General features: G+C 40.3%; 2 protein-coding genes across 2 annotated transcripts in view; one reads left to right on the plus strand and one right to left on the minus strand.

The window, feature by feature from the left end:
- OTOG (otogelin) overlaps positions 1 to 10,774 on the minus strand; it is a 110,601-nt gene extending 99,827 nt beyond the window's left edge. Inside the window, exons 1-3 of the mRNA XM_067295513.1 lie at positions 10,723 to 10,774; positions 10,503 to 10,618; positions 6,910 to 6,997 (exon numbers count right to left, since the gene is read on the minus strand). Of these exons, the coding sequence (XP_067151614.1) occupies positions 6,910 to 6,997; positions 10,503 to 10,618; positions 10,723 to 10,774 (256 nt within the window). The remainder of the gene's footprint in view (positions 1 to 6,909; positions 6,998 to 10,502; positions 10,619 to 10,722) is intronic.
- A 3,224-nt stretch (positions 10,775 to 13,998) lies between these two features.
- USH1C (USH1 protein network component harmonin) overlaps positions 13,999 to 14,909 on the plus strand; it is a 50,918-nt gene continuing 50,007 nt past the window's right edge. The window contains exon 1 of the mRNA XM_067296054.1: positions 13,999 to 14,073. Within this exon, the coding sequence (XP_067152155.1) occupies positions 14,038 to 14,073 (36 nt within the window). The 5' untranslated portion in view covers positions 13,999 to 14,037. The remainder of the gene's footprint in view (positions 14,074 to 14,909) is intronic.

The raw sequence follows: 14,909 nt of genomic DNA on the forward strand, positions 1-14,909 counted from the left end.
TTATAGGAGACAGTGAGTCATGCACTCTTATTAGCAGCTTTAAATCCACTAAAATGATCTGAAAGCAGGCAGCACACTGAGGGTATCCTGTAAGCATGTCCCAGCCAAAAGTAACACAAGTTCTGATAACAATCATACAGCATTTTTAACAAGCTGCTATAAACAACCACCAGCTTCATTTTAAGCCCCTACTTTAGTCTGGGCAACATTTTGAAATGCCTCTGAAAAAATCTCACACTCACGGTTTGCAGTGCACCTACCACACACAAATTGCCTTTAGATGCAGCCACCAGGTTAACTGTGCTCCTGACACGTAATTCACATGTAAGCTTTTAACTTGTCAGAAATTATGGGCTGAATCCTGTTAATATATTACCTTTAATGAGGCTACTTCAAAAATAGTTCAAATCTCATTGTTAACTCTTTCCAATGTGTGATCAATGTAGAAGTTTCATGAGGAAAAAGGTCACATTTAAGTTTCTTCTGCTTTGTGAGATCTTAGCAACTTAGAAGAAAGACTCTGTGCTAGTATAGTGCTAGAAAGAGGAAGATTTCTCAAGAAACGTATGGACTATCATTACTAAAAAAAAAAAAATTCATCCAAATTAGACCACATGATATTATATAGTCTTCAATTACAAACTTACAGAATAATCAAGTTCCTACACAATTTGTCAGTATTTTCTTGATGATATTTCTATGGCCCTTTTCATTTGTAAAAACAGTAGAAATACTACTCATTTTTATATGACGAATTGCAAAATATTTTGATTATTTTCATTTTCTTTCCAAACCCTCCCTCACCTCCCAAAAAATAAAATATAAGGCCATGCTGAAAAGAACAAAGCAGGCAGAGTAAAAGAGAACGTTCCTCTGCCTGGCTAATCCAACTATCCAGCCTGAATTCTCCTCCTGCCTGGCTCAGGTGAGTTCCATTTTAACAGTTAATGGCAAGCACCACGCAGAAAGGCCCCTAGTTATATGGAGAGCAAGCTGTCTCATTTACATACTCACAGCGAGCAATCTTGTCACTAAGGCAAGAGCCACATTCTTCCCCTCAAGAGAGGCAGACATTGATCTCTTTCATCTTGAGTGTTGTGAGACCTGTGCAACCTGAGATCAAGTCCGTTCTTTGTTTCTCTAAGATTATGCCCTATTGCCTGTCCAGTTACAATAATCTGCAATTAGACTGCAAGTCATGTTCCTGCAGAGGAAGTTAGCCCCCTTTTAATGTTGCAAGTTGAATGATTCTACTTTAAGCATGGCTCAGGTAATCCACTCCAAGCTACATTTCTTCCGATGCAGTTTCAACTGATCTGGGGGACACTTGCTGTAACTGGGATCTCTCTTGCTCCCTTTTAGAGAGAAAGGGAGTTAGTCACATCAGAATTAGAAGTCAAATGATCTCATATGATGAGCTTTTTCTTCTTTATGAAGTCCTCTGTCTTGTCAATGTATGATTCCAAGAAAATACTGTACTGCTGTACCTGCTTTTGCCCCTTTTTACAGCATTGGAGAGTATCTTTCCTTACACTTTGTAGAAGAGTTCTGTGCGCAAAGATTTAGTTATCCTTAACCAGCCAATGAGAGGGATATGGTGTTAATCCAGATCACATCCAATGATCTTACTACTGTGAATAGTGTGGCCTCCTTTAATCACAGATTGGGTCAATCCATTTCTAGTCAATTAATGTTGAAATACTTCCTCAGCTATCAGAAACCCATAACAAAGGCTTTGCTCAGATCTTTGTCATTAAAAGAATATAAATTCCCTAAATAAACTGACCTATATGATCTCTCTATCACAAATTTAGGTCTCTTCCCGAGGCCTGAGAAGCATTGTATCACCTGCAGGAGAGGAAGAAACATCAAGACTAAAATGAAGTTTAAAATTAAGAAACACTAGTTAAGAATATTGCATCCTTGGTTTACCTGAAAGTAACCTCTATTAAAAAGTCCTTAGCTCCTCTTTTTCCTTTGACATTATGCCAGCTGAGCATGTTGGGTTGAAATCTGAAATTGAAAATTGGTGAGACCTTTCCAGCAAAAAGTGGTAGACCTAACTAACATGATTCTGCTCACGTAATGTAAATTCTCACCAGTGATGTCATTACAAACTGCAGGTCACCCTAATAGTATGAACATCATTGTCATGAAGCAACTTGTTTTGAGTTCCTCCTTTACTGAACAAGGTCTTATGCTCATTATTCATCATGGCCCTTGAAAAAGCAGGGCTGTAATCCAGCCTGCTTGCACTTTATTACAAGCATTCCTGGAGATCTCTGCCCAAGCTTCACAGAGGTGGCTCTTGTCACTTGTTGAGAAGAGATGCTTAAACAGCATCACGTAAACCTGACAATATGAAGTTCCAAACTCCATTTTAAAAGACAGCACAGTTCCCCCAAATCTGGTTGGCTTTTCAATTTTACCTCACCCTAGCTCTGAGCGCAAGTTCTGCTGATTTCAAAGGCATCTTATATCCTTGTCAAAATAAGCATATATTTTGAAATACTATAGTTTAATATTTTTTGTGGTTTCACAACTATGATATTGTGCCCACTTAGTTTATTATGCTTTCTTATATTACTGCTTTTCTAACAAAGATTTATGATCTCTTAAACATTTTTCAATTGCCAATCGGTTACTTATCTTGGTTTGCTCACTCATGACTTGCACTTCTGATTTAGTAACTTGTTTCTTAGGAAAAACAAAGGAATAACAGAACGGGTAATTTATATAATACAAAGTCCTTCTGCATGAAATGAGATACAGTCACTGAAGAACAGGTCTACTCTTGGAGCACAAAGAGGTAACTGCAAAGAAAGCATGCATTTGTATCCCATACAAAACTTACAATATTAACTCAGGGAGACATCTAACTTAAAGTTTCCTTGAACAAAAGTAAAAGCAAGTCAGTACAATCAAGAACATGTCTGACTACTAAAACTACCATGCACTTTGACTTTTAAATGCTTGGTTTCTTAACCATCACATCAAACAAGTTGCTCCGCCAACTGAATTTTGACCTCACTGTAATAAACTATTACCATCAATACCATATTAACTCTTGAAGATTTTTTTTTTGACTGATGTGGACCTTCATGTGGGTATTTTTCTGTAAAACATTAAGCATTTACTGGTGTTGGAATTCAGTATTTTATTAAGACTTATTTGTTGAACATAAATCACTAAAGACAGGTTTCCCTTCAGGATATTCATTATTAGGTTCACCTGGACAGAAAAATTGAGGTATGAGAATTAATTTAGAGGAGTTATCTGAAAGTGATGAAGTTTTACGCAAGCTAGGCAGGTACAAGGTCCAGCTTTTTTCCTCAGTTCTTATGATTCTGTCTATTTACCAACTTTGGTCCAAAGACAGTTTCAGAGATCTCGACAGTCATTTGTAGAAACAAACCAAGACTTTTCATGATCTTTTAACAGATGACACGTTTTAAAAGTTTTATGTAATTGTAGAAAACATTTCTGCCTGGAAGTTACTGAATTACCAGAAAGATCAATTATTGCAAATGCTGCAAGTTTTATTCCGGACTGAGGAAGTAGAAAAAAACAAAGCAAAATCAGCAGTTTGGGGTAAGAACTTGCAAGATGCATTAACTAAATCTATTCCCATTTCTTAAAGAGTAGAAGTTAAAATATTCAATTTTAAATTCATAAGTATAACTTTTGCTGTCAGCATTCTTGAATTTTTATGTTTTGTAACTCACATAATTTCCACCGTGCACATTCTTTAGAATGCTTCCAGGTGTCCCTTTGACTACGGGAGAATTAATACAACAAACCTGAGGTCTCTGTGTACATTTTCTTGCATTGTCCTTCAACTAAGTCTTTGAAATGCCCATAATGACAAGTTTTTTGTGACATATAGGTTTCAGCAGGATGCAATACAGCCTTGAAACAAGGACAAAGATCTCATTACAACAGGATGCAAAATTTTCCTTTTTGAGATTCCTAGCTGAATGAGTAGGATGTAATTTTAATCCTTCGCTACTCAGATACTTCCAGTTAGCTGTAGATTTTCTGCTCTGATGCATCTCTTGAAATCAATCTTTAAGTACACATATTGTAAAAGACAAGTTTCCTTCTATAGTAATGGCAACCCACAACATTAAAGCGCTGTAGCAGGCATGAAACTTTAATGCAAGAAAGTTTAAAATATTTACCTCTTAGTAGTTTTCAACAGTAGTGTGAAACTTACTTTCATTAATAATTTGCTTTTCTGGTCCCAAATTGTTAATATACTTTCGGGTTTTGTTTGTTTGTTTTAAACTTAACATGAAAAACAGATTTATGAGGAGGAAAGTTAGAAGCTTTAACAGCTATGTAAACAAAATGTTAACTGTTGTCAATTGCTCTGATGAACATTAAAAAAAAAAGAAAACACACTCATCTTCATTGGATACAAGAAACTAACACAAGATTTCTCTCATTTTATTTTAATTTCACATTTACTCCTACTACACCAAGCTTTTTTTGTTCCACTGAAATACACCAGACATTACATTGCTTCCTGAATTGCTTATATTTGAATAACACAATGCAAAGGTGAAGAGACCAAGTAATAAATCATGCACCTTTCATATGAAAAGCCCACATAAAACATGTTCAGCTATATCTACATAGGCAGGGTTATAGGAGTTGAGGAAAAAAAAAAAAAAAAGGTTACTTCATCCTCTAGCAGTCTAGTCCCTGTTGCAAAAAACATCTGTGGTAATCAGTTTGTCAGTACGTTGGAGAATAATTTTCATAGAGACATCTTGTCACAAGACTTGGGAAAGAAGCCGATAACTTACCTGATTGGTTGGTTTAAAAAAATAAAAAATAATAATAAAAATCAACCACCTAGTATTTCATGTATCCCCACATTAGTGCAAACCCCAGTTGAAAGACAGAACTAAAGCAGTTTGCATCTCCCTTCAGAAAGGTCAAAATGACTCTATTGTTCTAAGTGTTCAGAATATGTGTTGCCATAGCACAGCTTTCTTATGAAATGTGGGAAAGAGCAGTAGTTTCAGTCACACTCAACACCATGAAAAGAAGGTAGCAGAAACTCCTAAACAGAGCAGAACAGGTTGGGTTTTTCATTTTCTTTTAAAAAGACGTCTTTCACACACAGACAACAAGAAGCTCAATTTCCCAGAGTTTACAGGGATTTAAAAAGGGAACTTAAGAGTCTAGGTATTCCACTGTTTAAAGGATTTAATAATCATGATTTTATTTAAGTAAGGACAATCATCAGTAATTTTTAAAGTGCGTCTCTAACATTATATTGCCAAAGTAAGCACATCAGAAATGAAAAAGCCTCATGTAATATTTTGGCCCATAAAAATATGGGATTATGAGAGAAAACAGTTAGTTTATCCCATTGCATCTAGGCAGGGCAACAAAACCTAATTCTTGCTATCATAACCTCATCCTCCTTTAAAAACTTACACATGTGATGAGTTAGCATGAAATACTTGATACCTGATTCATTCTCCCTCTTCCTAGATTTGTCCTTCCCTTTCTTAAAAGAAATTAAAACGGGCCTTCTTAAGAAGTGATAGACTTGCATGTAAATCCTTTGCAAGAGTTTTGTTAAAGTAACATAAGGTATCTAAAAAGTCTTTTTGCCAGCTGGTGGTCCTGAAAGAGAACATGAAATCCACTACGCCCATTAAAGTAATACTCACTTGGCAAACCCAAATACAAGGAACTGAATAATTCTGCACTTTAAGCAAGCAAGGATTACAGTAACAAATTTCTTTGCATGATTTGTACATCTTTGAAAGCTATTTATCCTCTTTACCAAATAAAGCAGATCTAAGAAAAGAGCTACTTCTTGGTCAACAAGCTAGAGCAACCCTCAAGAGCAAAGGGAGTTGTACTGGTATCAACTGCTATATTTGTAGAGTAAGTTTATCTCATATAGTAGAGAGGTTCATACATAACAATAAGTTTTTATTTGAATAAGATTATCTTTCTTCAAACCCTTCTGCCTCTGCATTCAGGGACACACTTCTCAAAAGCTTCTGAAAACAGTGTTTCAGTGTTGGTTAGAACAGAAATCAAAAGCTTTTGGAGATGTCACATCTCTAATCACAACTGATAGGAGTTCTGTCCGCCCACCAGCCTTGCATTTAGCTCTATGAAGCCAGGGCAAGGGGGAATGAAAATCCAGAGTATTCACTATTAGGTAGGCCAAATGTCCAGTTCAACCAATCAGACTTACTGAAGAGAAACTCAAGGTATTACAACACTTCTAACTAAAATTATTTTGAATTACTTTATCTCCTTTATACGAAACAAGTATGAAATGGGTTCTACAGAAGAGCTAATGTAGATGACTTTTAACCTTGAGTAAAGAAATTTAAGCCTGTTCACTTCATTGCTGAAGGTAAGATTGAACCAAAATGTCAGATGCAAACTCTTCAAACTACCTGCCTAACACTGCAAATTCGTGGCTGAGTATCTGGTCCTGCTAACCCATAGATTACACACACACAAAGCATACCCATACATTTCCTTGGGAAAAAAAGTAACAAAAAAAAAGTTTGCACATAGCAGATACAGGACAGGTAATTTAATTGCTTCTAGGCACCTAGCCACATCTTTAAATATCTCAGTAAAAGAGCAGACTGGCCTGCTGAAGGTCCTTTGTCAAAAACAAACTGCAATTACAGATGCCCTTTCAAATGATCAAACCAGAACCAGGTTTAAATGTAACGCTAGTTCAGACCCCATGATTAATTGCCATACACCTGTAGCCCTTCAAGACCAATCAAGTTAGGCTCCCTTATTTGAAAGCCTATGATAGCTTTTTAATATTTTTTTTTCTTTACAGGACTAACTAAATGATGCAAAAAACAAAGGAAAAAAGTTATTTCAGATAAAAAACAATAAATAACTTACTGGATGGTCCACATTTCATACTGTGAAGTCTTCTGTTCTGAGATGAAGATATTGTAGCAGATGAAGCATTATAAACTGCCATTCTGAACTCCTTTCAAAAACAACAACAATCCATTTAAATGGCTATAACTAAGATACTTCACTCATAGACTATGAGATTTTTAAATTAACCATTTTTAGTAAGCTCACTGCTCCTTACAGACTTATTAATGAGTTGTCAATAAGCAACATTGTAAAGTAAAAAATATATAGTCATTCTATATTAAAGACTCCTGCAAAAGAGTATCAAAGCACATCATATCTGAGACAGCAGGCAGATTTTAAGCCAGTTAAGCCAAAACGCCTATAAAATTACGAAAACTGCATATACAAACACCCTCCTCTGTGCTCTTCACCATACTCTTCACTCCAACAGTTACAGCCTCTATACCCTGGTACAAATATAATTCTCAGTATAAAAATCCTGCTGTTTTGGAAATCCTTATCATTAGTTTACCATTATTTTAAATGCTTTTATAGTATATACATGCAGAAATCACTAAACACCACCATAATTATTAACAGGATGTCCTGTAAGGCTATAAATTCATGCCCTGTTTTCAAGGATCCAATCCAAAACACAATGAAATCAACAGGGAGGGTCTTCCACCAAATTCAATAAAGCCCATAATAGTTACCAAAATATTTTCTACCATCTTCCCCTCGACCTTTTTTGGTTGCTCTAACTTTGAAAAAAAACGTACAATGAAAATCTACAGATTGAATTCCTTTATGTTCCACAAAGACTTCTGCCTTCATCCATAGGCAGGAAGACATCTTGAGTTTTCTCATATTAGTTCTCAACACAGCAGTGAATGAAACTTTCTCTAATAAATTACCCTTTGGGATCTCAATGCTTCTAATCTATTTCACCTTGTAAGCCCTTTCATAAACTCCGTTATGTCATGATACTGGGACTCCCCCTGCCCCTGCCAAGTGCTTCGTTCATATCTTCCGTTCTTGCCATATTCCACTGTTAACCCAACTTCCACTCCATCCTTTGATCTTCCATCTATCAATGGTGCCAGGATGGCCTACAGTTAAAGGTACAATGCCTGAATGTAGGAGTTTCTTCCTGTCTTCTTGCAAGTGCAAAGTTTTAGCATGGTACTTACAATTTACCTTGGCTACCCCATGTACAGAGAAATGGAACTATGGATAAATCCAGTTATTTATACACAGAGCTACTGCAGATATGTTTTTAGAAACTCTCTCAGAGATGCAGTTTTGAATGTCCAGACTCAAGGAAACTTGTGAACAAAGATAAGCCCATCTCCAAAGGAGCATTTTAATAAGGGAAAGAAATAGGACAAGACCTGACCATCTCAAACTTGTTTAATATTATTTTCCATAGCATTTCTTTGAGAGGAAACAGTACCAAAAATGACCAATTACATTCTTGTCATTATTCTATTCCTGTAAAACATAAAGTATTTCCACACCAGGTCTTGTAGAAAGTGTGCTTTAAGGAAATAATATCAATTTTGTGTTTTTAGTGTGCACCAAACAACTAGAAATGTAGAAAATACTAAGCAGAATGGAGAGCAGAATCAGCACAGATATACAAAAGTGCTTTAAAGAATTCTTCAGAACTTAAATACTTACACTTCCCTAAAAAACAAACTAACTGCAAAAGTCAATTCAGCCTGTACCATCTACCTGAGAAAACAGAAGAGCAGATCTGCTGTGCCAGGTAAAAATAATCCTTTGAAATTTTGTTGTGATGCAATAATACTGCTATGCTCATGATAGGCATAGGCATACCTGCTAATTATTATGCCTTTAATAAAAGACACATCTACACTATAAGTCGCTGTCTTTGTCCTAGAATTAGCTACATCTAGGGTGAGTAATATTTTTCCTCAAAGTAACTTGAGCACTTCATTCCCCCCAAAACCAAAGACTTACGATAATGTTTTCCCTTATTAGAGAAGGATCTAATTATATTTACCAAAATTATTTTAACATGATCATAGTTTACTTAATATAGTAACACACATGTTAAACATTTGATTCCTTCACCTGTTTCACTTCAGAAAAATAATTTTAAAGAGCAACTATATCCTTACAAGTCATATCAGTCAGCGGCACATTAGTTTGTAAAGTAGTTTTAAGAAAAATTCAGTGACAAAAATGTTATTTGACAACATACAGTGTTAGCTATATTTTGTATGTAGACTGCTACAAATATCCGAGCAAAACTTTTCCTAAACAACTTTACAAAGAACACCAACTACATCTGCATAGTTTTGTCTAAGTACTTGGTTAAATTTATGGCATTTAATTTTCATGCCCTAGAGTTTTATCATTCAAATCCCTCAGCCCTGTGTATGATTCTGTAAAGCACTGGTAAACTAGCAGGTATTTCCCACATTCTAAGTACTTATCTAGATGTTTGACTGAGAACCAATTTTCAGAAGCTACATCATTAACTAAGTCTCTATGGACGTAACACTCTGCAGAGAGTTTCACTACTGCCTCTAAGTGTCACTTTAGAAATTACCGCTTCCTCTTGAGGAAGCCTACTAAAAGCAGGAACATGTAAAAATGCCTTATACTTAGTTTTAGAAGGTTCAAATAGTTAGAACCACTACTCTTAATACTCTCATCACACTTCTCATCTTTAACTAACACTGATTTTTTTTTCCTCTCTTCTAAACGTATTTCTTACAAAAGACTGTGTTGAAAGATTTATCCTCAGTAACCCAGCACAGAAGGTAACAAATAACTTACTACGGTATCCTGAATTCTTGAAAATAAAAAATCCAATCGACAAGCATTTAGTCTTATCGGTGGTTGCTTTTGTTGCCAGTCTGTAGTTACGTAGCACGCCTCTCTCTCCACTGCACTTCTCCAAGAAACAATGGAGAGAAAGTCGAGATAAAAGCAGATTTCTCCGTGGAGATGCAAGCGAGGGCTACAAAGCAAACTTTCCTTTTCCCACCCTCCAACCAGGGAGCGGGAACCATATACCCTAATTACATTTCGGCAACACTGCATGAGTGATACAGCTGGGTTGCCAAGGTAGACCACGTCCAGAAGTCGGTACCAGGCTGCAGCAAGCCGATACCATTACCTCACTTTGACAGAAAAATCCAGCAAATACTGCTGGGTAGGTCGTATCAGACCTCCGCTTCCCTCGAAAGAAGGACATTTGTACAATAGATAACTTTCTAAACGGGCTGAAGCTCTAGCTATTTCTCCCTTTGCTACGTAAGTGCTTTAAGCACCAAGTTTCCTTCTGGTCATGACCTTCTTCACAGCAGCGATAAAAACCCCACTCGACGCTGCGGGCAGGACAAGCCCTAGAGGATCACAAACGGTAAAACGGTCATCACAGACACCCACAGCATCGTGGCGAGGCATAAAGGGGCTCAGGCAAGGTGTCTCGGAAACCCAATTTTGGGACGAAAACAGGAACATCTCCAGGACCGGCGGGGCACCGCGGGGCGACGCCTCAGGCCGCACGGGAAGGGGCGACGCCGCCGCCACGCGACGCCAGCGCCGCCATCACGCACCCCAACGGCCGCGCAGGGGCCACCGCCCGCGGCCGCCTCCCGAGGGGGCACCGGCCGCCCCCCGCGCGGCCCTACCTGCGTCCCCCCTCTCCGCGGTCCGGGCAGCGGGCCGTCGCCGTCGAGCTGCGCCCTCGCGCCCCACGAGGACGGGGCTGAAAGGCAAAGGCGACAGGTTAGCGCCGCCGGGACGGACGGACGGACGGACGGACGCCCCGCCCGCCCCGCCACCATCCTCCCGCAGCCCCGCGGCGCTCACCCGGCCGCAGGTAGGCGCACAGCAGCGCCCCGAGGAGCAGCCGGGCCTCCATGCGGGCGGCAGCGGCTTCCCACGGGGCAGCGGCGCCGGCCGCTACCTGCGCCCCGAGCTCCTGCCCGCCCCGCGGGCGGAGTCTGCCCGCCCCGGCTCCGCCCGCCCCCGCCCGCCATCTTGGCACCGCGGCAACCGCCGCAGGTGCCGGGGGGCACCGGCTGCGCAGGCTCTTTGGGGAGTCTGTGCGTTCGGGGTTTTGGCTTTTTTCCCTTGTTTCTCGCGATCCTGAGGTTTAGGAAACGCGTGGTTATCGTGGCTTCGCGGTAGGAGGTGTAGTCCTGTGGGCTGCGAGGTGCAGCTGCGAGAAGCACGCAGCAAATCACGCTTACAGCCAAAACTTCTGGGAACTTCAAACCGCTTGGTGCTACCAAGCTTCCAGAAAACTGCCTGCTCAGGCGGAGAAGCCCGCAAACGTTACCAGTGTTTAATACGGAGCTTTGGCCCGAAAGCCCCGAAACAAGTATCAAAACGTGCATAATGAAATGAATAAGATATTAACAGAATGGAGCATGTGGCTAAAACGTAGCAATGATTTTCACAGTTTCTGACAAACCTTTCTCTTTGTTACTACAACTTCACACTCTCGAATTTGGAACTCTCTGTGGACCCCCTTCCGTGTTTACTCTTCATTTTTTCTTATGACTTAGTTCGCTGTCCTTGCTACCTTTACATTATTTTTTCTTCCTTCCCCTTTTCTGTCCCCTCTTACTATCTCTTTTTTTTTCTGTCCTTTTCCCTCTTCCATCTGCTGCTGCCTCTCTTCCCGTCATTCCTCAAGTTTGCATATCTTATAACAGAAGCTTTAGAAGCTGCCTGTACCAGGTGAGAAACTGTCTCAGATGAAAAGGGGCCCTTTTGACTGCTTTGGGAAGTCTGTTAACAGTAAGTCATTAAAAAGATCTCTTTTCTGCCTTTGTAATTTGTCCCTGTGGATTGTGTTTCTTGCTGCAACAAGTGTTTCATTTCTAATGAAACGATGGAAAACTAGTGATGTTTTCACTGAGAATTCTGTTCCTTCCTGTAAATGCTGGGGGAGTTTGTGTATGAAAGAAGGGAAGGGGAGACAGAAAAGAGGTTCTTTAACTTCAGCACAGCCCTTCCCAAATAATCCTGAACAGTTTTTTAGAAATGTGTACTACCCTCAGCCCATAGCAGAGCCCATCTACTCTGAATGCACCATGCACTTGGCTTTGGTACGCTTTCTCTGATCCAGATTGCATCAATGGAAGTAGAGAAAGTAGATCAAAAGCAACAGGTATCAGTTTACACAACACACATTTACATGTATTTCTTTGCCTAGTAAATGGGCTGTCTACTTTATCCATTTTCCCTTAAAGCTACAAGTAGCAAACAATATCTGGCACCTGTTTAAAGCTCATTTAGATGCACTATGATTTCTCACTAAGAAGGATTTTATTACCCAAAACTAATAAGCAGTCATAATTGTACCATCTTTTAGTATGATATATTTGAAGTAATGGAAACTTCAGAACTATCTCACAAATTTACTGATTATTAAGCTTGCTGTTCTGGAGCATGGGATAACTTTGTAAGTTTGTTTGCTTTGTACTTATGCACAGAGGAGCACAGGAATTCTTTTAACAGAGCAGACTAATAGCCCATCAAGTTTTTAATTCTTTTCCTGGTATACCCTTTACCTAGTGATTCAGAGCACTTTTCAAGTCACCAGATAAAGTTAATTCCACAAAATTTTGCTACAGGAGGAGAAGTTTCTGATTCCAGGAACATTTATCATCTGTATGATAAAAAGGTCACTTTATTTCAAATGTACATAACTCTTTCAGCTGATGAAAGATTTACTTCTGTGAGGAATTCCAGAAGTGATTGATATGTATCAATTAATATTATAGTCTATGTGTAAATTTAAAGGAAATATATATGGTATTTCATCTCTGTCCTTTACATTTCACGTATCTCATTTCTTCTGCTACCAAATATAAGACAATTTTGTTTTGCATATGCAGAGAAGACAATATATGGCTGTGTATCTAATGTTTGGATAGAACAGCTTTTCAATACTGTGTGCTACTAGAAGTTACCTTAGGTAGAAGACAAAACATCCATGTGTGAGTTGCATTTCCGCTAAGAGAAAGTTTTGGTTTCTGAAAACAGTTTTTGTCCTTGTTTGTATACATGTTTAAAATGCATTTCTCTCTTTTTCATTTTTGACACTTGATAGGGGAAAATGGCAGCACTTGTAGTGTTGAAGTGTTCCTACACAGCAAAGCCATCTTCTGAAAGGGATAAGAGCAATTTCTACAGTTTAGCTTAAGCTGGTTTTCACACAGAAATAATATAATGGTTTCCAGTTTGTATTTGGCAGTATGGAATTTTTTTATCATTCTTTTATATGTCTTCATATACATTTCCACACCGTCAGGAGGGTAAGTAAGCTGCTCGTGCTTATGTTAGTTCTTTCCAGAGTTACGCAGGCAAAGCTGAGTCTGCCACGGGACTAGGGACAGAGGCTAGCTAGGCTCCTGCACTCACTTCCAACCTTAACTGTAGAAGTTAAGAAGAACCAGCCCAAGACAAAATTATCTAAATAAGATTAGTCTGAAACAGGCTTCTTTCTGGGCATTCCGAGCTTGATTCTGATCCAGGTACAGAGTGGCAGTTGGCAAGTCAGGAGCTACATGCATAAGTAACAATATTCCTTTAGTGGGAAAGGCTGGTGGAAGTGAGATCAGGCTTGGAAACCCAACAGTCATAAACCGAAGTCCTCCTGCTTACCTAAAAATAAAATCATTGAGATTATTTGCAGTATAGCAATTCACTGAAGCAATTCCTCCTCCCCCCCACCCCGGTGTTAGCATGCTTTAAGCCCCACACCTTTGAGCTTTTCTTAAATAGCAGGGCTAGAGACATCCATACTTAACACGAGAGAGGTTTGGCTATGTCCACGGGGAAGCACTAACTGTAACGCAGGGAAAAGCAGTGCGCCGCGAGCACGCCGCCAAAGCTCAAAGCGCAGGTAATGCGCGGTGGCGGGGGGAGCCCTCTTTTGGGGGCTCAAACAAGCAAAAGCCTCCCGGTCGTGGCTGACAGATGGCTGCTGCGGCGGGGCCGGGGGCTGAGCCTCGAGCAGGCGCCGCGGAGGGGGAGGGGGAGGAGGAGGAGGAAGAGGAGGAGGAGGAGGAAGGCAGGCAGGCGTCGCGGCGCGCCTCCCTCGCCCGGGCCGGGGCGCGGTCTCTGCGGGCGCCGCTGCTCCGCGTCCCGGGCCCCGCGCGGCGGCGCGCCATGGAGCGGCGGGTGGCGCGGGAGTTCAGGCACAAGGTAAGGCGGGGGGCGGGGGGGTCCGGCCTCTGAAAAGGGAAGGAGAGACAAAACCGGTCCGCAGAGCGTGAGGGGTTTTTTACAGGGCTTGACATGACCCCCTCCCCCCCGCCGCCCCACTGTAATCGTGTCAGAAAACACTGCTGCAGCAGGGAGGTCGCGCCTGCAGCTCTGCGCAGCCGGGCCTCGGGCGCGTTCGGAGCCACCTTGACTTTCCTGCGACGCACGTTTGTGCATGGGCAGCCCTGTGCAAACGCGCTGATACATGCAGCGGCTCGGTCTGCCTGGCACGTCGTTTTGTCATTTACCCAGTCGTATAAGTGCTTGGCAGAGCTCAGAATTGCGTGAGCAAAATAAGCTCAAAGAGCCCTTCGTAAGGAAATGAGTGGAAAAAAAGGTGTATACATTTAAGGGATATTTTGCCGTTGCAGTTTACGACTGTCTCAGACTAAAGTTTTGAGTACTTTTTTTTTTTCCTGCTAGTAAATGGGGCTTTTCTGAGGTAGTTCCAGAAAAGACAGTAGTGTAATGTTGTGTTTTATAGCAGTTAGACATGAACTAGTAATAAAACCCTTAACTCAAGAATTGTTAGAATGAAGTAGAGGGGCTGCAAAGAACCACCTGTATACAAAATGAAGTCCTAAAACTTTAAGGACCTGGATACTGTGTACTGATGACTACAGGTATCTAGCAAGTTATTTCTGCCTTGCTACCTATTATTGTATAACTCAGCAGTGGGTTGTGCAACAAATCTATAAAGTCTGGGCAAGTGGTTACCATCTTGAACCTTAAACCTTCTTCCTTTTCATCTCTGCTATAATTCATAAACTATGCTA

The sequence above is a fragment of the Apteryx mantelli genome, chromosome 4 (assembly GCF_036417845.1).
Source record: "Apteryx mantelli isolate bAptMan1 chromosome 4, bAptMan1.hap1, whole genome shotgun sequence".
Lineage (NCBI taxonomy): Eukaryota > Metazoa > Chordata > Aves > Apterygiformes > Apterygidae > Apteryx > Apteryx mantelli.